The sequence below is a fragment of the Vulpes vulpes genome, chromosome 14 (genome assembly GCF_048418805.1).
Source record: "Vulpes vulpes isolate BD-2025 chromosome 14, VulVul3, whole genome shotgun sequence".
Taxonomy (NCBI): Eukaryota; Metazoa; Chordata; class Mammalia; order Carnivora; family Canidae; genus Vulpes; species Vulpes vulpes.
In genome coordinates this window covers 87,075,886-87,103,632 of record NC_132793.1, presented here as the reverse complement: position 1 = coordinate 87,103,632, position 27,747 = coordinate 87,075,886, and the positions used below count along the sequence as shown (strand labels likewise).

The 27,747-nt window shown below is 37.8% G+C and overlaps 1 protein-coding gene across 24 annotated transcripts in view; it reads left to right on the top strand.

Moving 5' to 3' along the window:
• TJP1 (tight junction protein 1) overlaps positions 1 to 27,747 on the top strand; it is a 250,703-nt gene that overhangs the window by 209,864 nt on the left and 13,092 nt on the right. For 12 of the 24 annotated variants that reach the window (XM_072737086.1, XM_072737085.1, XM_072737084.1 and 9 more), the window contains 15 exons: positions 360 to 499; positions 1,287 to 1,392; positions 4,081 to 4,231; positions 9,916 to 10,024; positions 10,959 to 11,178; positions 11,658 to 11,842; positions 11,946 to 12,041; positions 15,813 to 15,895; positions 16,447 to 16,657; positions 16,966 to 17,066; positions 20,256 to 20,606; positions 20,939 to 21,178; positions 21,833 to 22,705; positions 22,860 to 22,957; positions 24,764 to 24,991. In XM_072737086.1, the coding sequence (XP_072593187.1) occupies positions 360 to 499; positions 1,287 to 1,392; positions 4,081 to 4,231; positions 9,916 to 10,024; positions 10,959 to 11,178; positions 11,658 to 11,842; positions 11,946 to 12,041; positions 15,813 to 15,895; positions 16,447 to 16,657; positions 16,966 to 17,066; positions 20,256 to 20,606; positions 20,939 to 21,178; positions 21,833 to 22,705; positions 22,860 to 22,957; positions 24,764 to 24,991 (3,192 nt within the window). The remainder of the gene's footprint in view (positions 1 to 359; positions 500 to 1,286; positions 1,393 to 4,080; positions 4,232 to 9,915; positions 10,025 to 10,958; positions 11,179 to 11,657; positions 11,843 to 11,945; positions 12,042 to 15,812; positions 15,896 to 16,446; positions 16,658 to 16,965; positions 17,067 to 20,255; positions 20,607 to 20,938; positions 21,179 to 21,832; positions 22,706 to 22,859; positions 22,958 to 24,763; positions 24,992 to 27,747) is intronic. The other 12 variants (XM_072737097.1, XM_072737096.1, XM_072737094.1 and 9 more) reach the window with 1 other exon arrangement.

The window sequence follows — 27,747 nt, the reverse complement described above, 5'->3', positions numbered from 1 at the left end:
TAATATGCATAGAGATATCTAATCTTTCTCAATTTGTGAACATTTGTCCTAACATCATTTATTAAATAAATAGCATATTCTTTTTTGACAGTTTTGAACTGCCACTTCCATAATAAATTTTGCTACTGTGGATAGATTAATCCATTTTCTATTTTGATACTTTGATCTGTTTTTCTGTTTCTGTGGCAATACCACTCAAGTTTTAATTACTTGGTTTTTATAATATTTTGATAGCTGTTAGAGCAAACCCTTGTCATCATTTTTCAAGGTTTGCTTGACTATTCTTAGACTGTTTTCTTACAAATGGTTTTCACATTCATCTCTATGCTCATAATTTTTTAAATTTTAATAATGTGTAGTCTCCGGAGCAGAGAGGAAGAGAGAATTTCTAAACCTGGGGCTGTCTCAACTCCTGTAAAGCACGCAGATGATCATACACATAAAACAGTAGAAGAAGTTGTAGTTGAGAGAAATGAGAAACAAGCACCCAGTCTTCCAGGTAAGCCTAGCAAAAAACTATGTTGGGAAAACATTTGTAATCAGATTAAATAAAATAATTGTCAGAATTTACTGACAACTTGAAGATCCTTTAATGATTATGATTTTTTTTTTTTTGTACTTGGCTTCTAGCATATTCCTTATGGGTATGAGATTGACATGGATCAGTAGCTTTCATGAATTTTTAAAAATTTTTTCTGGATAGATAATTATTCATAGTTAACAGCTATTCACAGTGAGTAAAATTGTTCTCCAGCACTGCTCATTTAGGAGATATATTAGATTGGCTTAAGAAATTTTAAGTTATTTTTCCTATTGAAAGTGTTTTCATAAACACTGTTATACACCATAGAGATGTATATACCAGACCTAAGAATCTGCAAGTCTCCAAGATCCATTTGCTTGAAAGGCCAGGAGATTTGGATTCTAATGTCTTAGTTCCTTCTATCAAATCTTTTTGCTCTGCTTGTTTAGTGGCAAGAATGTGGATATTTAAAAACAAATTTTATCACAGTGAAGAGGTCTGCTTTGATTGTCTTAGAGAAATGTAGGGATTCTCCCTCCTTCCCTCTGTTCCTCACTATAGGGATATATATTAGAATTTGTAACTTTAAAATACATAACACATGTTCCTTATCAGATTCTCTGAGCTTATATTTTTGCTGATGAATTTTATATAAATTTTGTGGACTTCTTATTGTTTGGTTATTTTCCTAGTTGTTTACATTATTATTCCAGTTTTTAATAAAGTGATTCCTGTACAGTTTTTAATTTTTTCTTTCTTATAGAACCAAAGCCTGTGTATGCTCAAGTTGGACAACCAGATGTGGATTTACCCGTCAGTCCATCTGATGGCGTCCTACCTAATTCAACTCATGAAGATGGGATTCTCCGGTAATGTGATTTTAGACTTGTGTTGTCTTCTTTGTCCATTATTTAGTGTTATTTAAAGTGAGAATTTAATTGGAAACTATATTGTATATCCTTTTTAAAAGAGCATATACCGCTTAATGCTATGATTAAGGTTTTATTTCACATTATTTATGTGATAGAGATTAGAGAACAAAAAAGAAAGTTTTTGGATGTTGACTTTATTACCACAGTCACCTACCTAGTTTTCAGATCGGGAATTACAAAAATTAAAAGTTGTTTTCTGCTTGCTTAGATATCAGAATTTTCATGAGTTTTCTAATGCCCTGGCATTTGAAAAAACAGAAAACACCAGTGTTTCTCCATTTTCACACTATTGACATTTTGGGTCAGGTGCTTGTTGATTGTGGTGGACTGCCCTTCACATTGTGGATGTTGAGCCACATCCCTGACCACTAGCTCTAGTAGCACCTCCCAGTTACGACAACCAAAAATGTCTCTAGATTCTGCCAAATGTTCTTGGGGACAAAATCACCCTTGTTTGAGAACCTGTTGTAGATGAGTTAGCAATTCAAAAGTAAGTTTTTTATATTCCACACCTTTTATTGCTCTGTTCTATACATGATGAGATTGAGATGTAAATTTTTAAACCAGATTTCAAACCATCATGATAATCAATTTAGTCTTTGTTGCCTCTGTGGTGAAAGGAACAGGATGTGAGTAATTGAAAAATAACCAAACTCAAGTGAATTTGATCTAGATCCCTGCTCTTACCTGTTTTCTTTGCTAAAGAAAATTGGGTCGTTACTGCAAGACCTACCTAGATAGAAAGAACTCCTGAAATAGAAGGGTAGGACACAGTATTAAAATTGTATATTGTTAATATCAGATAACTGATAATTCAACATTTTAATAAATTATGAAGGAATTAGTTTCCTTCTTTTTCTTTCTTCAGAATTGCTTGAAAGCTTTTATAACTCTTTAAGGTTTAAGAAAACTCTAATGATTAATTCCAGAGACCTGTTTCCCAAGAGAGCCCTGAGGAACAGATACCAAAGAGGATTGAGGTTGTGGGTAGGATTGTACCTGAGCCAAGAAACCTTCAGTTACTCATTCAAATCCACTGGCTGGATTTGGGGCAGAAGTGGTTAATGGGTTTACTTTTAGTTACTGCAAGTAGTTGATGTAACACAGAGTAGAAAATGTCGGTCATCCTCGGATACATGATACTGTGATTGAACCTAAAGCTGTCTTTCAAAAAGACAGAGTTTACTAAGGGATATAGACTACAATCAACGATTTTTACTTTTTGAGATACACTAGATCAGCGCATGTTATGAAAGAACTATCAGGGACCTGGAGTCTCAAGGACTTTGAGGAAGTATTTCAAAAAGCTCTCTGTACTAACTGGTTTGAGAGAGGAGTCTGTGAGCAGGCTCTGGACTTACCTAGAAAAGTAGGACACTGCCACAGCTAAGCAATTCACATATTCCATGATAACACTGGCCCATACTTTCATGGAAGGACCAAGGGTGCCACCAACCCTGGCAGTGAGTGACCTCATTTAACCTATAGGCTCTTATGCTTACATCTAGTAAATGTTCGCTCCAGGGACGGAAATGGGACAAGTGTGAATACCTTATAAGATCTAAAAACTTAAGGTGGTCTTTAGTTGATTTAAAAGAATTAGACACCCCCCCCTTTCCTCAACTCATTTATTCATTTGATTTGTGTTTTATGCTTTCTTTTGTCTTCTAATCATTTTTCATTGTTACTTAGTGAATTAAGAGGAAAGGGACTTTTTCTGCACTGCATGTCAGAATAGGTAATAGAATTGTGTGTCTTCTAGACTAGAAAAATGGGAGAGTTCTAGAAATCTAGATGGGTAATTTGTAATCATGTAGGTAATTTGTAATTAATTACCATAAAGGGTAGTTTGTAATTATGATCCGTTTCTGCCTACCCATTCTTCCAAGACGTCCTTTAGTTTTTATGTCAAGACCAGCACAAGGTTTTAGCACTACAATGATTATAAAAGAATGTGCATATATTAATTCCTTCCTATTCTCTCTCTAGTAAAAGAAGGGCAGAGATTGAATGTGGGACTAATCCAGAAAGGCTGAATGCTGATAAGTTTTTTATTTAAAATTCAAGGGGGCTGCAAAGTAAGTGACTTGTGTCAGAGTGCACCAACCGCCAAGTTTAAAAATGACTATCTCAAAAAAATAAAACAAAAAACAAAACAAAACAAAAAAAACCGACTATCTCTTGGATCACAATGCTTAGAGCCTCATTTTAATTCCCTGGTATCAGGAAAATTTGTCAGTTTATGCTTCAATTTCTACCCATGTAAAATAGTACATCTCAGTTATTCCATTGAGATGATATGGTATGAATTGGGATGGAAAAAATGGAAGATGTTTTTAACCATTGCAAATGCCCCGAATGCATCTAAAACGCTAAGAGTTGGGAAAAGAATGTTTTCATAAAGTAGTTTTATAAATTAGTTGTAAAGCAGTAATAAAAGAAAGTACCAGTAAAGCTGATTTGGAATTGTGTAATATGAAATTATATTCAGTAAATTAGTGGTATGAGGGGAATTTCTGAGATGATGGTCCTTTGTTTCATTCTGAGTGTGGTTTTCATTGTAGCAGTTTACTATTAACTTCAAGCTTCTCTTAACCATTTCAAATGAAATATTTGTTTTAACAGGCCCAGCATGAAATTGGTAAAATTCAGAAAAGGAGATAGTGTGGGCCTGCGCCTGGCTGGTGGAAATGATGTTGGAATATTTGTAGCTGGTGTTCTAGAAGATAGCCCTGCAGCCAAAGAAGGCTTAGAAGAGGGTGATCAAATTCTCAGGGTATGTCAGTATATCAGAGATGCGGTTTGAAAGTACTTAGATCTTTAGAGAAAGACATCAAACACAGCAAACCTAATATTATAATTCAAATATAATCTTAGGTCACAGTCTCTTGAACCAAATAACCATTCAGATGAGGAATCCATCCAGTCTTTATTATACTAGCCTTGTCCCTTCACATTTCTGCATTTGCTCTCATTTACTGCTGTGATTATGTGTTACTACAGAGTGTGATCCTCTGATTTCATTTTAATCTCTGGTGTTCGTAGAACTTAATAAAAAAAAGAAGTCTTAGATATTATAATATCGACCAAGTAGTCTTTTTAAGTTCAACTAGACATTTAGGCTGGCAAGACTGTCATGGGCCACAGCTTGCCATCCCAGGGGAGTGGTGCTTGCAGCAGTTCACATAGCCCACGTGCAAGGAATTGGGGTGTCCATCGGGCAAATGTGTCAGCTGCCTTGGCTCCAAAGCTTCATACCCCACAAGAGGTAGGACTAGTTACAGGAGTCAGGAAGTCCAGCTTAGGTGTGGTCTCTTTTCTTTTGCTGTTGATTTTCTGTCTATGCCATAAGCGATGCTGTCTACTCATATAGTGCCATCTTTATCTGTCTCCTTAAAACATCCAAACCTTTTGGCAGATAAACTATGTCCCTTTTTAACCAGAAGATCACATGTATTAAATGTGAGTTCCTATTTGCTCCACCTCTCCAACTCAGACTGTCATTGTCACCTCTAGTCTGGTCTTCCTGCATTTGGTAACTCCTCCATGTCCTGGATTCAGTCTACTGCTCAGAATCTTGTTGTTTTTTCATGTTTTTCTCTTTCCCTTTCCTCTGGATCTTCATCTGTCCTCCACTGTTTTATTTTTTTATTTTATTTCATTTTATTTTTATTTATTTTTATTGGAGTTCAATTTGCCAACATATAACATATCACCCAGTGCTCATCCTGTCAAGTGCCCCCCTCAGTGCCTGTCACCCAGTCACCCCAACCCCCCGCTCACCTCCCTTTCCACTACCCCTTGTTCGTTTCCTAGAGTTCGGAGTCTCTCTTGTTCTGTCACCTTTACTGATACTTCCACTCAATTTCTCTCTTTTCCCCTTTATTCCCTTTCACTATTTTTTATATTCCCCAAATGAATGAGACCATGTAATGTTTGTCCTTCTCTGATGGACTTATTTCACTCAGCATAATACCCTCCAGTTCCATCCACGTCAAAGCAAATGGTGGGTATTTGTCATTTCTAATCGCTGAGTAATATTCCATTGTATACACAGACCACATCTTCTTTATCCATTCATCTGTCAGTGGACACCGAGGCTCCTTCCACAGTTTGGCTATTGTGGACATTGCTGCTATAAACATTGGGGTGCAGGTGTCCAGCTGTTTCACTGCATCTGTATCTTTGGGGTAAATCCCCAGCAGTGCAATTGCTGGGTCATAGGGCAGGTCTATTTTTAACTCTTTGAGGAACCTCCACACAGTTTTCCAGAGTGGCTGCACCAATTCACATTCCCACCAACAGTGCAGGAGGGTTCCCCTTTCTCCACATCCTCTCCAACATTTGTTTCCTGTCTTGTGAATTTTCACCTTTCTCACTGGTATGAAGTGGTATCTCATTGTGGTTCTGATTTGTATTTCCCTGATGGCCAGTGATGCGGAGCATTCTCTCAGGTGCTTGTTGGGTGATGTCTATGTCTTTCTCTGTGAAATTTCTGTTCATGTCTTTTGCCCATTTCATGATTGGATTGTTTGTTTCTTTGGTGTTGAGTTTAAGAAGTTCTTTATAGATCTTGGATACTAGCCCGTTATCTGATATGTCATTTGCAAGTATCTTCTCCCATTCTGTAGGTTGTCTTTTAGTTTTGTTGACTGTTTCTTTTGCTGTGAGAGGCTTTTTATCTTGATGAAGTCCCAATAATTCATTTTTGCTTTTGTTTCCCTTGCCTTCATAGATGTATCTTGCAAGAAGTTGTTGTGGCCAAGTTCAAAAAGGCCTGTGGCCTGTGGCCTGTGTTCTCCTCTAGGATTTTGATGGATTCTTGTCTCACATTTAGATCTTTCATCCATTTTGAGTTTATGTTTGTGTATAGTGTAAGAGAATGGTCTAGTTTCATTCTTCTGCATGTGGATATCCAATTTTCCCAGCACCATTTATTGAAGAGACTGTCTTTTTTTCCAGTGAATAGTCTTTCCTGCTTTGTCGAGTATTAGTGGACCATAGAGTTGAGGGTCCATTTCTGGATTCTCTATTCTGTTCCATTGATCTATGTGTCTGTTTCTGTGCCAGTACCACACTGTCTTGATGATCACAGCTTTGTAGTACAACCTGAAATCTGGCATTGTGATGTCCCCAGCTCTGGTTTTCTTTTTTATTTTTATTTTTTTTTAATTTATTTTATTTTATTTATGATAGTCACAGAGAGAGAGGCAGAGACACAGGCAGAGGGAGAAGCAGGCTCCATGCACCGGGAGCCCGACGTGGGATTTGATCCCGGGTCTCCAGGATCAAGCCCTGGGCCAAAGGCAGGCGCCAAACCACTGCGCCACCCAGGGATCCCTGGTTTTCTTTTTTAATATTTATTCAGGATCTTTTCTGATTCCACACAGATCTTAAGATGATTTGTTCCGACTCTCTGAAGAGAGTCCATGGTATTTTGATAGGGATTGCACTAAATGTGTAAATTTCCCTGGGTAGTAACATTGACATCTTCGCAATATTAATTCTTCCAATCCATGAGCATGGAATATTTTTCCATCTCTTTGTGTCTTCCTCAGTTTCTTTCAGAAGTGTTCTGTGGTTTTTAGGGTATAGATCCTTTACCTCTTTGGTTAGGTTTATTCCTAGGTGTCTTATTCTTTTGGGTGCAATTGTAAATGGGATTAAGTCCTTAATTTCTCTTTCTTCTGTCTCATGGTTAGTGTGTAGAAATGCCACTGATTTCTGGGATCCCCACCAATACCAAGGAAATACAGACAATTTTAAAAACATATTATGAGCAGCTACATATACCAATAAATTAGGCAATCTAGAAGAAATGGACGCATTTCTGGAAAACCACAAACTACCAAAACTGGAACAGGAAGAAATAGAAAACCTGAACAGGCCTATAACCAGGGAGGAAATTGAAGCAGTCATCAAAAACCTCCCAAGACACAAAAGTACAGGGCCAGATGGCTTCCCAGGGGAAGATTCTATCAAACATTTAAAGAAGAAACAACACCTATTCTACTAAAGCTGATCCGAAAGATAGAAAGCTATGGAATACTTCCAAACTCTATGAGGCCAGCATCACCTTAATTCCAAAACCAGACAAAGATCCTACCAAAAAAAGGAGAATTATAGACCAATATCCCTGATGAACACAGATGCAAAAATTCTCAACAAGATACTAGCCAGTAGGATCCAACAGTACATTAAAAAGATTATTCACCATGACAAGTGGGATTTATCCCTGGGATGCAAGGCTGGTTCAACAAAGCAATCAGTGTGATAGAGCATATCAACGAGAGAAAAAACAAGAACCATATGATCCTCTCAATAGATGCAGAGAAAGCATTTGAAAAAATACAGCATCCATTCCTGATCAAAACTCTGATTCAGAGTGTAGGGATAGAGGGAACATTCCTCAGCATCTTAAAAGCTATCTACAAAAAGCCCACAGCAAATATCATTCTCAGTGGGGAAACACTGAGAGCCTTTCCCCGAAGATCAGGAACACGACAGAGATGTCCACTCTTACCACTTCTATCCAACTTAGTACTAGAAGTCCTAGCCTCAGCAATCAGGCAACAAAAAGAAATAAAAGGCATTCAAATTGGCAAAGAAGAAGTCAAACTCTCCCTCTTCGCAGATGACTTGATACTGTACATAGAAAACACAAAAGACTCCACCCCAAGATTGCTAGCACTCATACAGCAATCCTCCGCTGTTTTCTTTCTTTCCTTTTGCTGTTGAAATTGTTGTCAGTATGGTGGAGTCCCTTCCCTTACTCCTTTTCAGTCATCACCGTCATAAAGTTTTATAGTCTGACTTCTACTATAACCACTACTGAATCTGACGTTTTATAAGCCATCACTGACCTAATGGGACCTTCAGCCCTCATTTCCCTTTCTTCCTTAGCCGTGTTTTGACTGTCTTAAGTAATCTTTCTTGAAGTGCTTTCTTCTTTGGATTCTATAACACTGTTATTCTGGTACTCCTTTAGTCTTTTAGATTCTTTTCCAGCCTTCCCTCAATGGTTCATCTAAGGCTTGGATAATGTCAGCAGCCCCCTGCTTCTCTCTTGCTGTATAGTCTCCATCTTGGCTTTGAGGGCTCATGTCAGTAGCCCACCATCAGAAACTTCATTTGGAGCTCCTGTCTTGAGCCCCCTCCTGCTTTGTCAGCTGCCTGTGGGCGTTTCCCTCCTCCTGTCCTTACCCTTTAGACCTTCTATAAAAGTCAAGGCGTCATCTTTGCCTTACTGGATTCCATCTGGCACTACTTTGATTCCTCCCAGTGATGTTATATTGTTCTCAGACACAACATGGAGAATGATGTTCATTGTAGTAAAGAAATGAAACCGACCTATCTCTTACCCACCTCATATGCTACTTGAAGTAATTAGGGCATACATACATTTGATTTTATTTTTTTAAAAGCTCTTACTTTCTTTTTTAAGTAAAGCGCTACTCCCAACAATGGGATTCAGACTCACAACCCTGAGATCAAAAGTCACTTGCTCTTATCAACTGAGCCAGGCAGGCATCCCTTATGTACATCATTTAAAAATTGTTTCTTAATAATTTGCTTTTGTTTTGTATCATAAAAGTAGTGCGTGTTAATTTTTTTAATGTGGAAAATTTTTGAAAGGTAAACAGTTCTATCTGTAATTCTGTATATAGTCATCAGTAACATTTTAAGTTTCCTTTGGCCTTTAAGAGCTTCTGATATAAGTATATCCTGACTTGGCAGACGTTGAGCCTACATCAAACAGATGATCTTACAGAGATGGGACAATGCATATACTGTTTTTTTGTTTGTTTGTTTGTTTGTTTGTTTGTTTGTTTAATTCATAGACACAGAGAGAGAGAGGCAGAGACACAGGCAGAGGGAGAAGCAGGCTCCATGCAGGGAGCCCGATATGGGACTCGATCCCGGGTCTCCAGGATCACACCGCAGGCTGCAGGCGGCACCAAACTGCTGTGCCACCGGGGCTGCCCTACTGTTTCTTTTTATCTCATTTCCTTCTGATTCCTTTTTCAGAGACAAGTAGAATATAAAATCTTTTTTCTAATTGAAATATATTGGTATACAATATTATTACTTTAAAGTTACATTTGTGGGATTTATAATTTTCAAAATTTAAAGCCAGACCGTTTATAAATAACAAATATTTGGAATTAGGAATAGTCTTTTTTGGTTTAAATGGTTTATATTTTGCAGTACGTGATCTTTAATGTCAGGATGCATTGTGGCTACTCTTAAATTTATACCATCACTCAATTTATTTGGTTTCTACTTATTTTAAATTAGAGTATATTATTTTTCTCCAAAGGAAAGTCCATTTTTTCCCTCTTAAAGATGTGATATTTTCAGATTAGGTAAAGTCTGAGAGTCTTTGTTTTCTGTGTTAGATAAGTAATTTCATCATCTTAAAATATGGCCAAGAGCAATTTGTGAAATATATTTTAACAGGTAAACAATGTAGATTTCACAAACATCATAAGAGAAGAAGCCGTCCTTTTCCTACTCGACCTCCCTAAAGGAGAAGAAGTGACCATATTGGCTCAGAAGAAGAAAGATGGTGAGATACTGTCAGTAGAATGGAGAAAATCTGTAGAATTCTGAGAACTTAAATAGCAATTTTAATTTCCAATTTTTAATAAATCATTCAAAGTTGAGTGATAAATGAATTTGTTCATCTCAGAGGGAGTTTAAATCACTTAGAGGCACAGTCTTACACATGGCTTATTAGAAAGCGCGATAATAGAACCAATCTTTATAGCATTTTAGTTTAAGAGGAATGCCATCCAGCCCTCACAAGGCATAGAAAGATCCTAGTTATTAGTTATCAGAACCATACAAAAGTATATGGTTAGCTTCCAAAGTTTTTACTGAAGTTGTCTAAAGAATATATTTTTGTTAGCATTAGTTAAAGAAAATGCCTAATTTTCTTTGATAAGGCTGATAAGCTTTTCATTTAGAACACGGTTTCTCACCGTCAGTACTGTTGTCGTTTTGAGCCAAATAATTTTTTGTAGGGCTGACCCATGTATTGTCAGGGTGCTTAGAAACATCCCTGGCCTCTACCCACTAGATGCCAGTAGCATATATACCAGATATTGGTATATGTCTCCAGATATTGCCAAATGTCCCTTGGTGAGCAAAATTACCCTCATTTGAGAACCACTTATATAGAAAATGGGAATATCTGTAATATTTGCAGCAAAACTAAGATGATATAAATACCACCATGAATGGTTTTGAACAAGTTGCTTGATCTGTTTCTGCAGTACTTTCCTCATCTGCAAAATGGAGGTGCTAAGCATTCCTGTTTTGAGGTAATGGTGCTGTATATGAGATAGAATGCCTAATGCATTACTTCACACAGAGGAAGGATTCAACATACATTGAATACTGTTGGTTTTGTTATTACCACAGCATCTTCACATAATCTCTTCAGATTAATTTCTTCTCTTATTAGCTATTGATAATGTTTTTGTTTTGATTCCTTTTAGTTTATCGTCGCATTGTAGAATCAGATGTGGGAGATTCTTTCTATATTAGAACCCACTTTGAATATGAAAAGGAATCTCCCTACGGACTTAGTTTTAACAAAGGAGAGGTGTTTCGTGTTGTGGATACCTTGTACAATGGGAAACTAGGCTCTTGGCTCGCTATTCGAATTGGCAAAAATCATAAAGAAGTAGAACGAGGCATCATCCCTAATAAGAACAGGTATGAATATTTGGATACTTCTATAGAACAAGTTAAGTAAACGATGATGGAAGACTTGAATCCCCCTGGGAAATTTTGGCAATGTAAAGAATTAGTTTTCATTGTAGTCACCATATCTATGACTGACTTAGTTGTATAATATAAACTCCTTTAATTTAATTAATTATATTTTATTATTTCTGTATTTATTTATTTACTTGAAGTGGGCTCTATGTGGAGACCAACTTGGGGCTTGAGCTCATGACCTGGAGATCACGACCTAAATCAAGATCAAGAGACGGATGCTTAACTGAGTCCCCCAGATGCTGTGAAACTTTTTATTTTAGTTTAGCCATTAAGATTTAATCTGCATGTGAAGTTCTGTCCAGTATTTTGACATTTTGTTTCATCTATGGGTCTTTTTCCATTTTATTTTTTTTAAATATATTTTAAATATATTTATCTATCTTCTATTCTCTATTTTATCCTTCCTTGTCCAGGGCTGAGCAGTTAGCCAGTGTACAGTACACACTTCCAAAAACAGCTGGGGGAGACCGTGCTGACTTCTGGAGATTCCGGGGTCTTCGCAGCTCCAAGAGAAATCTTCGAAAGAGTAGAGAGGATTTGTCAGCTCAGCCAGTTCAAACAAAGTTTCCAGCCTATGAAAGAGTTGTTCTTCGAGAAGGTAGTTTATTTTTTACGGATTAATCTTCATACACTTTAATGTCAATATGCTTAGGAAAGAAAAAGTATAAACTATGTTATTTTTTCTTTGAATTTCTCCCCAGCTGGATTTCTGAGGCCTGTAACTATCTTTGGACCCATAGCTGATGTTGCCAGAGAAAAGCTGGCAAGAGAAGAACCAGATATTTATCAGATTGCAAGTAAGTAGCCTTAAGACTAACTTAGATGAAGTTGAGGGTGTTAACCTTATTAGGTACTCCTCCAAAAGATGGGTCTGATCCATTCACTTAATAGAATTAAAACTTTCTATAAGTGAAAATTTGCAGTTTATCCAGTTTGAGTGATTGTGTCCTAGTTCTTCAGTTCCCTTTAATAGTTAAAATTATTACCATTTACAAAGCTCTGGGCTTCATATGAAAATTGCACATCATCTTGTTTAATAAATTCTGTGACAATATCACAATGCTGTAAATAGTAGAGTATTGATGCTGACGTTGAGCAGCTTGAGTCTTAGGTGGTCAGGACCGTCACCAACCAACCTCTTTAAACTTTCCTTATGACACCCAGCTAATGAATCCCAAAACTCCAATATGAACCCATCCCCTACTGACTCCAATCCAGTGCTTTCAGTCACTGAGCTGACAGAAATACCCAAGTGTATAAAAAGGATAATAAAAGCATGATTCATGCCATCAGTTATTATTTAGGCATTTACAGTAAGTTAGTGTTAAATATAAATATTGAAGATGTAGTGCCGTAAATGCCTAAGAGATTTTGCTTGCAGATTCTTTTATTATTTATTTAACTTAGCTGTTGTGGTACTTAAAATATACAGACTTGGATCCCTGGGTGGCGCAGCGGTTTGGCGCCTGCCTTTGGCCCAGGGCGCGATCCTGGAGACCCGGGATCGAATCCCACGTCGGGCTCCCGGTGCATGGAGCCTGCTTCTCCCTCTGCCTGTGTCTCTGCCTCTCTCTCTATCTCTCTGTGACTATCGTAAATAAATAAAAATTTAAAAAAAAAATAAAAAATAAAAAATAAATATACAGACTTAGTTATGACCACTTTGGTTTGCTTTAAGCTATATGTAAAAACTTACACTCTCCCCCACAATTATAGAAATAGTGTCTATTTGGAAAGCTTAGAAAATTAATTTTGACATATATTATCATTGTCATCCTAATCTTACCCTGTCGTATTTTCTTCCACCCTACCACCCTTTGTAAGCAAACTTTTGTGTGGAGCTTTATTTATTGTTTTCCTTCTTAACAGATAATACCTTATTTTTTTTATTACCCATTCTGCAACCAGATTTTAGATGATTAGCCTCTGTTTACATAGGTTTTCAGTTTTATATTTTCATAAAGGATGCAGAAATCTATTTATTTGCTTGTTTCTGCTATGCTTTGTTTCTCAAAGTATTTAAATCCTTAGGAGTATAGCTTTTCCTGTATTTATGGTAATTTTTTTTAGAATTCCCAAATATAGGCAGGAATGAAGCATAGGACATGAGCATTTTCTGATTACTGCTATGTGTGATCGCTCATGCTTTCTGAAGGGTTGTGCCTTCATAGCTGTCGTTCCTACTGTCACTAGATGAGACCCTCATTAACATAAGTTTTAATTTAAAAAATCAGAGCATTACCTTTTTATTATATTGCTTTAGGTTGTTGGTGAAGTTGAATGAGGATATTTATTTCATGAAACTGAGAAAATCTGCAGACAAATGATAGTAAAATTTGAGCAAGTTTAGAAAATGTTTATTTCTGATTCCTCATTCAGTTTATTTTTTTCCGAAGAGGTTTTTGGGTCATCATTTGTAGGTAACATTTTGCCTGAAGAAGTTGCTGGTAACCCCTCCCATAACCAAACTTAGGATTTTTAAATTTAGGGAAAATAAGTGTGAAGATTTGTAAAGCTCTACCTGAGGGAGTAATTGATTGCTTTAATTGGGTTTATTCTATGTTTAAGCCAGGCTTTTATTTTTTTTATTTTTTAAAGGAATCCAACTTGGTTTCCTATTTATTATTATTATTATTATTATTATTATTATTATTATTATTATCGCAGAGAGAGAGAGAGGCAGAGACATAGGCAGAGAGAAGCAGGCTCCATGCACCCGGAGCCCGATGTGGGATTCGATCCAGGATCGCGCCCTGGGCCAAAGGTAGGCGCCAAACCGCTGCGCCACCCAGGGATCCCAAGCCAGGCTTTTAAAAAGAGGATTCAGATAGGTTAGTTATGTACCCTTTCTGAGTCCAACGAGAGTCTTTTTTTTTTTTTTTTTTTTTTTTTTTGTATATTTTTTTGTATTGAAGTTCGATTGAGAGTCTTTTTTGTTAAAGAATTAGTAGTATTTTCTCCAACCAGAACTCCTGGTTAATCCCTCTCTCTAATTCTCTGTTCACCAGATTTGAAATTCTGCCATGTTTGCTCGTGGAGCTTTATCTTATGATAGTCTCGTTCTCTAGAGTCATTCAGCTTGTCCTTCAGTGTAACCTTTGTTCTTCCAAATCTCTGATTTTTGTCTGATCAGAAACACCAGAGCCCCTCTTTGTCTTTCAAGCTTTCCTTGTGACCGGAGTCGGAAACAGTGATGTGCCTTTTTAGTGAAGAACTTCATGTAAGGGAACCCTGGGTGGCGCAGCGGTTTGGCGCCTGCCTTTGGCCCAGGACGCGATCCTGGAGACCCAGGATCGAATCCCACGTCGGGCTCCCGGTGCATGGAGCCTGCTTCTCCCTCTGCCTGTGTCTCTGCCTCTCTCTCTCTCTGTGACTATCATAAATAAATAAAAAAATTAAAAAAAAATTTAAAGAACTTCATGTAAATTGGACCTCTGAGATTTTTGGTTTAGTAACTGGCTCAAGCTCCATTTGGCATATTATACACCAGTAGGCAGGGACAGGTTGCCAGTATGAAACCACAGGCTGTCTGTTACAGATTGACAGCCTTCTCTGCTCCCAGGTTCCCCTTGTATTCCTATAAAAAAAAGGCCTCTAACTTAGAACTCCCCAGCCAGGCTGCTAGAGCATTGTTGCTGATGGGCTGTGGACCTGCCCAGGTATTGATTTCATCAGTCCCCAGTGGCTGAATGGGACAGCACTCAGAAGAGGCCTCCTCAGTGTATCTCTATTAGCTGTACAAGTAATGCCATTTTTGTTGCGTGTCATGATGTGTAAAACATTTGGAAATAGTGCCATGCCAAACCATACTAGAACATTAGGCAAAACAAAAAATGTCCACACATATATCTTTTTACATCTTTTTTAACGTCTTTTTCTAGAACATTGAAGTAGTTAGAAGAGAATATAAAAAAATATGTGTATTAAAACTTACATTATTGCAAGTTTAAATATTTATACCAAAATAGAATTTATAATTTTATTTTCCTTTAATGAAAGCAAGCTTATCAGTATTATTTCTAAATCTTCTTTTTAAAATCTTTTTCATTTGAAAGAATTACCATATTTAACAATTTTTCTTGACCAAGTGACAGTCTTAAATAATTTTTACTCTTCACTTACTGATTCTATTTAAAATCTTGGTATTTTTTTTTTTATTGTAGATTATTAATTTTGATCTTTCAAACATAATGTAGCAAAGTATTACTTGACTGCTGAGTATTTTTGGCACCCCACTGAATACTGCTCCTGAAGTGAGCATCTCATTTGCCTTCTCTAATCCCAGAATTGTGGGGCAGCCTTAATCTAACCCAGTGGTACTCAGCCAGGGGTAGTTCTACCCCATCCAGGGTACTGGCCAGTCCTGGAGACATTTTTATTGGGCACAATGTGGACAAAAGGCATGTAGCAGGAGGAGGCTAGAAATGCTGCTGAACAGGCCATAGTGCACAGGATAAATCCTGTAACTGTTATAGAGCCCAACGTGTCAGTAGTGCCCAGTGGTTGAGAAACTGTGGTCTAACCAATGGAAATTTGATGTTTTGTTTTTGTCCTGATACCATGAATAGAAAGTGAACCACGAGATGCTGGAACTGATCAACGTAGCTCTGGTATTATTCGTCTTCATACAATAAAACAAATAATAGATCAGGTAAGTTATTAAAAATAGACCTGTTTCATTATAAACTGTGAATGTTGTGTTTTTGAGTGCGATGGACTTCAGTTAATTTAGAATTAGAGAAGTAGCATTTCTAAAATTATTACTCGTCTACCATAAGAAGATAAAGCCCCTATTGAAGGGCATTGCAATAACAACTTTCAAGGAAACAATATTACATGCATTAAAGGACATTTATATTGATAGGGAATATGTTGTTACTCTACAAGATCATATCAGGAACATTAAATTCGTATGCTCTTTTTCACTTTACAGAACACAGATAATGCTGTCAACTTGCAAGTATTGGGGCTATCTTAAAGTGAGCTAATGAGGTTGTTTTGTTTTGTTTTTAATTGGGCTAGAAATTGTATTGAATTATCTTCTGGTTACAAGTTTTTCTAACATGTACTCTTGAGATGTTTTGGAGCCCAATTAGAGGTCCATTACCATTGGAACGTAGTCTAGGCTGTGACTTTCTTGGAAGGTGATGATTCTTAATTGTTATCTTGTGTCCTTGTTTATTTTTTTCTCTGTGTCTCCAGGACAAACATGCTTTATTAGATGTAACACCAAATGCAGTTGATCGTCTGAATTATGCCCAGTGGTATCCAATTGTAGTATTCCTTAACCCTGATTCTAAGCAAGGTGTGAAAACTATGAGGATGAGGCTATGCCCAGAATCTCGAAAAAGTGCCAGGAAATTATATGAACGGTCTCATAAACTTCGTAAAAATAATCACCATCTTTTTACAAGTGAGTATATTAAAGGCCTTCATTTAGTTTAAAATGCCTGGGCAACAATATGTAGACAAAAATACCGTGGTGTTCAAATGCCAAAAGCTATTTATAACCTTTGCCTTGGAAAACCTCCTATTATGTTAACCACTGCTGTTTGAGTGGAAGAAAATGTACAGCGCCAAAATAGAAATTTCAAAGGTGTGTGTCTTCAGACATTATCTTTCAAATAACTAAGAAATTATTGTTGAGCTGATGCATGCTGGATTGAATTCTGGCTTTGACAGTGTTCTAATCGTAAAACAATGCTGTTAATTTATTTTCAGCTACAATTAACTTAAATTCAATGAATGATGGTTGGTATGGTGCATTGAAAGAAGCAATTCAGCAGCAACAGAACCAGTTGGTATGGGTTTCTGAGGGAAAGGTAAGAAACTTCCTGTTTAATGCTTTTAATAGATGATATGACTAATCTGAGATGCCTTTGAGTTAACCATTGTTTTCTAACTAGATCAACATATTAGAGTACTTTGGGGAGAGTTTACTTTTAAATTTTTATAATTTGTAGGGATCGTGAAAGTTGTTTTTGATAGTAAAAGGTTCTGAAATTTCCCCACCTATTTAACTACCACTTCAGGTGTGCTCTCTCAGAGTTCTCCAATGCTAACTAAAAGAGTAAGGTTGAGTTCTGGCTCTGTCCCTCCTTGTCTGACTGAGGAATGACTTAGACCCTGGCTTCAGTTTCCTCCTCTGAAAATGAGGAGAGTTGAGTGAGCTAGGTCCTTGTTTCCTAGAGTGCTGTCCTCTGCACACAAGATTCAGGACTTGGTCTGAAAGAACAAGGCATTCTAAAGGCAAGTAATGGCTGGGAAATACTCTACAGAGGGGCAGCACTGTATCCACCAGCATAGGAAGGGCTTTGAGAAGTGAGTAAAGAACATATTTTATTACTTTGTTTACCTTGGGAATCTTTTTCCTGCTTAGCACTTGTTCATATTGTTATAGCATACTAAGAAATGTTGGACAGAGCAGTAACCTTTTTAGATACAAATTCAGATTTTTATATACATTCAAATGGCCAGCTTTAAAATAACTCCTTTCTATTCCCAGTCTTTCTGGTTTTATTGCAGTCTTTGATGGGAAAGGTGTGTTCGTTTTTTTGGGCAAATTAATACAGCTGAGAGAAACTTTTGTTTTTTAATATCTTTTACCTTCGGTGTAATATTAATATGTTTTAGTTGCTAGAGAAGATTGAGAATATCTCTGATTTTTTGTTTCAATTTTTTATATTTCCTTGTTGGCTTGTTTTTTGTTGTGTTTTGCCCCCGCATGGCCCCTACTTTCCTCTGCCTGGCTATGGCTACAGATGCTCTGGCAATGCATGCTGCATGCTTAGAACCACCACACCCTTTATCCAGAAAACACAACCTCTGCAAGAAGAGATGTTAAATGTTTGCATCTAGAGGTCGTATCTGGTCTGCTATTCCCAACCCAGTATTATTATTGTGTCAGAATTGTGGTTTTTCTCATCAGTACCACTTTGGGGGATGCACTCTGTATAGTTAATTAGACCACTCTGAATAACTAGCATATCAGCTAGGACACTTGACAAATGGAGGTAGAAAAAACCCACTGCATCACTTTACAGAAACACACTATTATTAAGTTTTACTCATGTGGCATTTTATACAAAGGATCGCAGTCCTTTCCATACTAATCTGTAAAAACACAATTCTTTTAGCAGCTTTTGTCAGGTAGGATGGTTGATAATAACTAGTGACTGATTAGGTTTTATAAACCTGAAATGAAATTAGTTTATAAATGCACAAAGTATGCTGTCTGCCTATCAGGGTTTTTTTTAATCCACAAATCTTAATTTTCTGTGATTTCTTTTTGTGATATTATTGTGTGCTTCCTGTCTTTGCTTGGATTTAAAGATATAGGTCTAACTCACCCCAACTTTTTATGTGAGGAAAAACATCATTTATTATTAGATTGATGCATTTTGTAAATCAGAATAGCTTGTTACACTTTAAATCAAACTTGATAGATCTCCTGCCCCTTCTATTCAAGTATAATAATAATAGATTCTTAAACTAAAATCACTTCATTTCACATTGACTTTCCTGAGCAAACTACTCTGGTCTAATTGCTAGGAAGAATTCTTTTTTGCAAGATCTGACACAGTCTAATACCCTACTAAACCAAGGAAAGTCATCCTGAGACTTTCTTAACCTGTAGGCATATGTCATTTCTTGGTTCAAAGCAACCCATGGTTCTTGCTCACTTGTGCATTTTATACCACTGCAAAAGCTATGTAGGTTGGTGAATTCCAAGTCCGTTCTTCCCTAAGGACTTAAATATTTCCTTGGCTGGCTGCTGGGTTATAGTCTTCCAGAACCCTGGCAAGTTAAAGGTTACAGTAGATAGCAAAAAGACTTCTCTTCTGCAGCGGCCATTATAGAATTGAGAACCCATTGAGATTTCAATGAGAGACACTCTGCTATACAGCCCTGGAATTCTCACTCCCTGAGCCCAGCAGGTACTCTGTTGAAAACCAGAGCCCCTGGGGTGTCTGACATACCTTAGTCTTTCATATCTGGAGAGCAATACTCAGTGTCAAGCTTTTGAGAGGCCAGGTATAAGACTGTGTGGAATGTTCCATTCAGGCTACTCAAGCCTTATGTTTGTCCTTCAGCCTGTGCTAAAATGGAAGAAGGATTATCTGAATTCTGGATTCCAGATCCTTCAGCGCTCATGCCCAGCTGGGCACAGTGTCCACCAGGCAAGATCTTCAGGGACTGTACTAATTAATCCAGGTACTAGTTTCAAACTAGTATCTAAATGACAGCCTGTTGATGCAACTCTTTAGATTCTTTTCCCTGGAATGCTTCTCATTTTCTTTCTAGTCTACTCAGAAGATAATGTAGACTAATAAAAACCAACTCTGCTCTTAATTACTTAGAAAAGAGAAACATTATTGCATTTCTCCCTCACCATCCACTGGATACTACATCTGTGAAAAATAATAAAGACAATAATTCTTAATTTAATCAGGCAACCAGTACTTAGATGATGCTTTTCCATTGTGTTTTACAAAAACTTGAAGGTCAAATACCAACTTTAAAAAGTCATTTTCTTAATATATATATGTATTTGTAAGGTCTTATGCAACTTGAACTGTGGCATTTATTTTCATAGTTACTCTTACATGAGCTGTTTTGTCAGTGTGTCCTTGTTTCTGTGAGTGTGGTTTAGCAAGATTCTCCCTCTTCACCTTGCTTTGGGCTGATAAACTAGTGACTGATTAGGTTTTGTAAACCTGAGTGGTGTCAGGGTTCCTTCGTTGACTTCTGGGGCTGAGCCTCAGAGTCCAGCTTTGTCATGGCTAACCAGCCAACATTTCATTCTTCCAAGCCCTTCAGATCTCAAAGGATGCTCTGTGTGTCTGCATGTGTGCTTGTACAATCTTCTTGACCTTTCCTTACCAGAAGTTTTGAGAAATAGATGTGATTTCTTCAAAGAAAAATATCCTTTTCAATCTCCCTTGTAAAATAAAGGCCATCTCTTAAAGAACTACTGAATAAAATTTTTAATTTACTTTTATTTGACCCAGGCGGATGGTGCTACAAGTGATGACCTTGATTTGCATGATGATCGTCTCTCCTACCTGTCAGCCCCAGGTAGTGAATACTCAATGTATAGCACGGACAGTAGACACACTTCTGACTATGAAGACACAGATACAGAAGGCGGGGCCTACACTGATCAAGAACTAGATGAAACTCTTAATGATGAGGTTGGGACTCCACCGGAGTCTGCCATTACACGGTCCTCTGAGCCTGTAAGAGAGGACTCCTCTGGAATGCATCATGAAAACCAAACATATCCTCCTTATTCACCACAAGCGCAGCCACAACCAATTCATAGAATAGACTCCCCTGGATTTAAAACAGCTTCTCAACAGGTAAGCAGCAAGCATTCAACGTTTTGTAGTTAGAGGTGCATTATTAAGTTTTAGAATGTGGTGATTGAGTTGAAGAATATATTATTTTGTCCTTTCTTCAGATTAAGAATTAATCTTTAATTTCAATTTGAGAATACCGAGGACTTAATTCTAAACTTTGTGTGTTCGTCTTACACAGCAGTATACTGAATATTTTTTTTAAATAAGGATGTGAGGTTATAGTTTTGTTATTCAGCACACTAAAATGTATGTCTACCAGCCCCTATAAATGGAAGTGGGAAGTTAGCAATAAAGAGAAGCACTATATTTAAAATATTTTAAACACTTCACAGAAAGCAGAAGCCTCATCTCCAGTCCCTTACCTTTCGCCTGAAACAAACCCAGCATCATCAACCTCTGCTGTTAACCATAATGTAACTTTAACTAATGTCAGACTGGAGGGGCCTACCCCAGCTCCTTCTACTTCTTACTCACCACAAGCTGATTCTTTAAGAACACCAAGCACTGAGGCAGCTCACATAATGCTAAGAGATCAAGAGCCATCATTGCCGTCGCATGTAGAGCCAGCAAAGGTACCTGTGCTGCAGTGTTGCCTTCATTTGTCGCTCTCCATCAGTCTAGCACACAATCATTTTTGCTTTGCCCTTTGAGTGTTCCTTTTGCTTATTTACTGTGGGCTTACACACCATAGTGCTTTTGAATCAATTATGAATCCTTTCAGTTTTGTAGTTTGCATGGCTTCTGGTGGTATAATGATCATTTGAAAATAGGCCTTTTAATTGGGATTTGTGCTTAATGTTTGTATTACTTTTATTTTTTGGCTTTCAGTATTTTCCAGAATTCCTTATAGTATGTAGTTGTGACTTACCATAAACATTTTTGTGTTTTGTAAATTATGGTGTCTATAAGTTTTCTTTATGATTTTTTTTTTTGGTGTCCAAATCAAGTGGAATCAGTAGTTCAGTGTATTGCTTTTGTACTAAATTTAATAATTATCTTTAACTCACTTTTCATTTAGAACATGCTAAAACATAAAAGCCTCCTACCTGCATTATTAAATTTTGAGCTTTCACTTCAACTAGCTTTCTCACTAATCTCTTTCTTGTCTTGGGAATAAATGGTAGAACGTGCCATTTTCATATATCAGATTCTTCTATTTTTGTCTATTAAAATAGACTAGAATTGAAAACAAGCCTTTGTACTGAACCGTGAATTTTTTTACACAGGTGTATAGAAAAGATCCCTATCCTGAGGAAATGATGAGACAGAACCATGTTTTGAAACAGCCAGCTGTTGGTCACCCAGGGCAGAGGCCAGACAAAGAGCCTAATCTGAGCTATGAATCCCAACCCCCATATGTAGAAAAACAGGCCAACAGAGACCTCGAGCAGCCCACATACAGATACGACTCCTCAAGCTATACAGACCAGTTTTCTCGAAACTATGATCATCGTCTCCGCTATGAAGAGCGCATTCCCACATATGAAGAGCAGTGGTCATATTACGATGACAAACAGCCCTACCAGCCTCGGCCTTCTCTTGATAATCAGCACCCTCGGGACCTTGACTCCAGACAGCATCCAGAAGAGTCCTCAGAAAGAGGGTATTACCCACGTTTTGAAGAGCCAGCCCCTCTGTCCTATGACAGCAGACCACGCTATGACCAGCCACCTAGAACCTCTACCCTACGACACGAAGAGCAACCAACTCCTGGATATGACATGCATAACAGATACAGACCAGAAGCACAGTCCTATTCTTCAGCAGGCCCTAAAGCATCTGAACCGAAGCAGTATTTTGACCAGTACCCACGAAGTTACGAGCAAGTACCATCACAGGGATTTTCCTCGAAAGCCGGCCACTATGAGCCTCTCCATGGTGCTGCGGTTGTCCCTCCTCTAATACCCGCATCTCAACATAAGCCAGAAGTTCTGCCTTCAAATACCAAACCTCTGCCTCCACCCCCAACTCTGACTGAAGAGGAGGAAGATCCAGCAATGAAACCCCAGTCTGTACTCACTAGAGTAAAGATGTTTGAAAACAAAAGATCTGCATCATTGGAGAACAAGAAGGATGAAAACCACACCGCTGGTTTTAAGGTAAGCATGTAACCATGCCTTTCCTGCCTTGGACTCCTGGGCATATTTGGTGAAGGAACAGTTCAGAATGCTTTGTTACTCTCCCTCCCCTGCTTAAATGAAGCCTCTTTTGCAATTATCTGTTCTTGGGGCATGTTTGTGTTCTGTTTTGCAGCCTCCAGAGGTAGCTTCTAAACCTCCAGGTGCTCCCATCATTGGTCCTAAACCCACTCCTCAGAATCAGTTCAGTGAACATGACAAAACACTGTACAGGTGGGTATGCTTTATGGTGTTTGTGGCCTACACCTGACTGGGAATCTGACACTTTCAGTCAGTGAAGAAGCCTTTTACTTTGTGAGGAGAGGAGAGGAAGGAAGAGGGAGATGTTCTTGTTTGTCTTTAAATGAAAACTACCAGCCTTTCTAATTAATTGGTGGCCTTAGAAAGAAAAAGACCTTGATTATGCCTTCTGTAACAGACCTTTGTTAATGCTTTTAGTATCAGGTCTTCCAAAAAGATTATTTTTCTCGCCAGCGATTAAAAATAAAACTTTCAAACCCCTACATTTGTATTATATTCTTTAGTTTTAGAAGTGTTTTCAGACACACAAACTTTCAGTTTTTAGGGGTAAAGAAACAGACTCAGGTTGGCTAAAATAACAAAAATTAATCATTTAGTGAAATGATTAGTGAACATGTGCCATATTCTTGCCATTGCTCGAAGTACTTCAGTGCAGTGTGGGTAGACTATCTTTTTCCCCATTTAAAAGGAAGGTACTGGAGCAGAGAGGGATTGAGCAGCTTATAGGACTTGGGTAGAGTCCTATATATAGACTATATATAGGACTCTACCCAAGTATACTTATGCTACTGTCTAGCATATACATTTTCCTCTTAGTAATGTCTAGTACTTTTTATGAAAACATAAACTACTGTAGGGTTTCCTTTAGCCAGTATCGTTAGCAAATGAACTATTTTACGTAAAATAAATTTGTAATTACTGAAAGCTTAGGTCCCCCCCCCCCTTTTGGGGTGTGAAACCTATTTATTTTTGAGGCAAAGTTTCTAAAATTCACTAAGTAGAGGATACATAACAATGTACCAACTTCCAATGGTTTTTGACTTAGGAATTTTCAACTTTACAATAGTGTGAAAGAAATTATGCATGCAGTGGAAATACTTCAGATTTTGAATCTTGATTTTTTTTTTCCCCCATGTCTGATACAGTACTCTCTGCTGATGCTGGGCTGGGGGCAGCTCCCAGTCAGCCACAGGATCAGGGGCTAAGTTGAGACAATTAAGGAGTTAGTACACTGAAAACCATTCTGTATCCATACAGCCATTTTGTTTTTCATTTTCTGTATAGTATTCAATAAATTATATGAGATACTCATTTTATTATAAAATAAGCTTCGTGTTACATGATTTTAGCCAACTGTAGGCTAAAGTATGTGTCCTGAACACATTTAAGGTAGGTTAGGGTAAGCTATGGTGTTTGGTAAATTAGGTATATTAAATGCATTTTTGACTTAGGGTATTTTTACCTTATGATGGATTTGTCAGGATGTAACCCCTTTGTAAGTTGAGGAAGATTTGTATTAACTTGCTTAGTAACTTTTTTTCCCGCTGCTTCTTGTGCCCTCTAGAACTTTGGACTAGATAGAGTTATTTCCTTATATGAGAGTCATTTATCAATCCTGGATTAAAGTTCTTAAATTCTCTGTTATTACTTGTTGCTAACATTGGTGTATGTACTTGGATAAGTTCTCCACTGTCTTCCTTACATTCCCTTTTCTCTTTCTAATTAACTGCTTCTAACCTGCTGTAAGGCTCTATAACCAGATCATTATCATCAAGCTTTTTAGATTGTGTTAAAGGCCTCAAAAGCCAGAAGAGGGCTGCCTTTCGAGTATAATGTATGAAGGCATGGGATTTGGAATGCCCATTTTGACTGTTGGACTGCTCAGTACAATCCTGAATAACCATAGCAGTGAAAGGTCATGATAAAATATTTATATATTCCATTTTCTTTGTAAAAGTAATATCTAAAAAAGTTGTTCCATTTGTTACTCATTGTCAGGATCCCAGAACCTCAAAAACCTCAGATGAAACCACCTGAAGATATTGTTCGGTCTAATCATTATGATCCCGAGGAGGATGAAGAATATTATCGAAAGCAGCTCTCCTACTTTGACCGAAGAAGTTTTGAAAACAAGCCTTCTACACACATTCCTGCTGGCCATCTCTCAGAGCCTGCCAAGCCAGTTCATTCTCAGAATCAACCAAACTTTTCTAGTTATTCTTCGAAGTAAGTTATTTCACTTAAGACTTAACATTTTAAAAAAAGGATACATAAAGGTTCGGTTGCATAAAGTAGAAGTTAATCACGTGAAATTCAGTATGTTTGGGAGGAATGCAGTTAAGTCCAAAATAGATGATTCTGGGCAGCCTGGGTGGCTTAGCGGTTTAGCGTTGCCTTCAGCCCGGAGTGTGATCCTGGAGACCCAGGATCGAGTCCCACGTCAGGCTCCCTGCATGGGACCTGCTTCTCCCTCTGCCTGTGTCTCGGCCTCTCTCTCTCTCTCTGTCTCTCATGAATAAATAAATAAAATATTTTTTTAAAAAAATGGATGATTCCTGTCGCTCCAGTGGTTCAGTGTTGTGCATAGTTTCTAGCTCTCGTTTGTGTGTGTGTTTTGTCTTTAAACTCTGATAGCACATACACAGAACTTTTCCCTTATGAAAGATGTTAAAATGTTTTGAGTTAAGGGAGTAAACTGTGAAGACCCTGAGTGTTAGGTGAATCATAAGTCACCCCTCTGCACAACACACTTAATGCTGGTTCTTTCCTTCTTTCCTGATTTTGCTTTTTAAATATGAAAGCCTCATGACAGGGAGTGACATCATTTGAGGGAGAACAATAGAGAGGTTTTTTTCAAGATGAGAAAGAGCTTATCTTTTTTTATTGCTGGAATTGAGGGGACTTTAAGGATATCTGGTCTAGTTTTATGCGTGAGGAAACCAAGGTCCAGTGAGGTGAGGTGACGTGACAAGGGTAGAGAGGATCGAGCACCCAAGTTTTTGACTTGTAGTTGTCTTTTCCCTATTCTGTGCTCCTCCCTTCTGTTGACTTGTCTTTTGGGGGTCTTGTTGATTTGTCTTTCTTTCTTGGGGCTTTTTTGCTGTACAGACCCAACTGAGATTGGGTTATAAACTCACATAAGCACAGGTGGTGGATTCATACTTCAGCAAAACAAACCCACAAGAATGAGAAACAGATGTGGATTTATTACATGGCATTCATTTACACCATTATGAGACCCTACTGATAAGCAAGTTGTGAGTTCAGACAAGAAGAAAAGATCCAAAACTGTTTGAGAGTCTCTGAGTTCAGTGAAGTAAGTTCTCTGTAAAAGGGTCCATCCAGATCTCCCTTTTGATTAACAGAACTCAAGTGATTAGGGGCATTACATCTGTAAATCCCTGTCACAGCAGCACCTACAGTAGTGCTTGAGCAAATGATGGGTACTATTGTTCGGCCTACCAAAGTTGACAAATCAAAAAGCCATCACAAATCACTCTTGCAAAAGCACTCAGATTTTCAGTGAATTCGATGCTTGGGATTGTCTGGACTTAACTATCATTTGTCATTTACTTTTGAGTGGACATTTTTTTAGAATATTCTTTAAAACTTCTAATATTAAGAACCTAATTTTAATTACCACTCTTCTCTTAGACATCATTTGAGTGAAGATTTAAAACCTTTTTTTCCACTGTTACCCATTTAAATCTTTGTCTAGAGAAGAAAGCTGTTTATAACAACCATAAATGCAAACTTTGAGTACTGCAGTGGGTCTCATTAAATGCAAACAGGGTCTTAGACCAGTAGTCTACCCTACCATGACAATAGGGAGGTGCCCAGTATATCTGGAGAGAGTGTCCAGACTCAGACAGTGAGGTGAGACTTAGTGAGCTTACTTTTACTTAAATCATTAAACACATTCATTCCTGTTAGAAGCAGGTCCAAGGGTGTAGTGTAAGGAGAGAGATTTGATTTAATTTGATTTATTGATTTGTCTTTATTTTATTTATGTACTTGGTAAACAGAGTCCAACCTTAAATTTAGGAATACATTTAGGCCTAAAATGTAAGTAAGTCTTTTCAGAGAATGAACTAACAAAGCATTTTTGGGTTTGACTTAATGGGGTTTTCTACAAAGAAAGCTTAATGACCTATTTGTGCTGTGTAATTTTCAGACAGGGTCTAAAACGCTGCCTGGTCTGTAGGGGGTGGGGACTCAGCACAGGACACAGTGTATGAGGGGTGTCAGCTGCCCCCCCTTTCCATTAATGCAACCCTGGGAGGAACAAGTCTTAGCTGGTCAGAGGTTTCTCAAGGATATATTGCCTTTGACAGAAATAGATAACCTTTGTGTTTGTGAATATGCCCAGGACTCTCGAGTGTTTGGCTTTGCCATTTCCTGTTGTGTTACGGGAGCAGGGAAGTGTGACTTGAAATGGACACTAGTATACGTTTCCTTCCTTTGTTGGCACAAAGTAAAAACTCTGGTTGTGCTGTGTTTCCCCATATGGGTATCCGGTGGGCAGAGTGTTGGGAAAGGGGAGTGACGGGTAAGATAAGGATGAACAAAAGAGAAGGTGTTTCTCTGCTGTCTCCTTCTCATGCTGTTATACTCTTGTGCCCATTGAAGACAACTTTAATAACTGGAAAATCATTTAAAGTATATGATCCTCTTTGTCCTGTATTTCAAAACCGTTTACTGTTTTCTCGGTCTCCCGTACACTGCCTACAGGCCTTTATTTTCTGAAGTAAAATATAGATATAGCAAAGTTGTCTTCTTCCGGGTAACATATGCCAACATGCCATGTAAAAATACCCCTCAGAAATAAATGGTGGCAGTTAGGGGAGAAGTCTACTAGCACAGGACAGACACCCCAGAAATTGAGTGGCTATCACCTGTCTTATAGTTCCAGAGAGCTGGCTTGGAAGTGGGGAGGTTAGGAAATGTGGCTCAGACATTCATCTTCACAGCCAGGGAAGAGT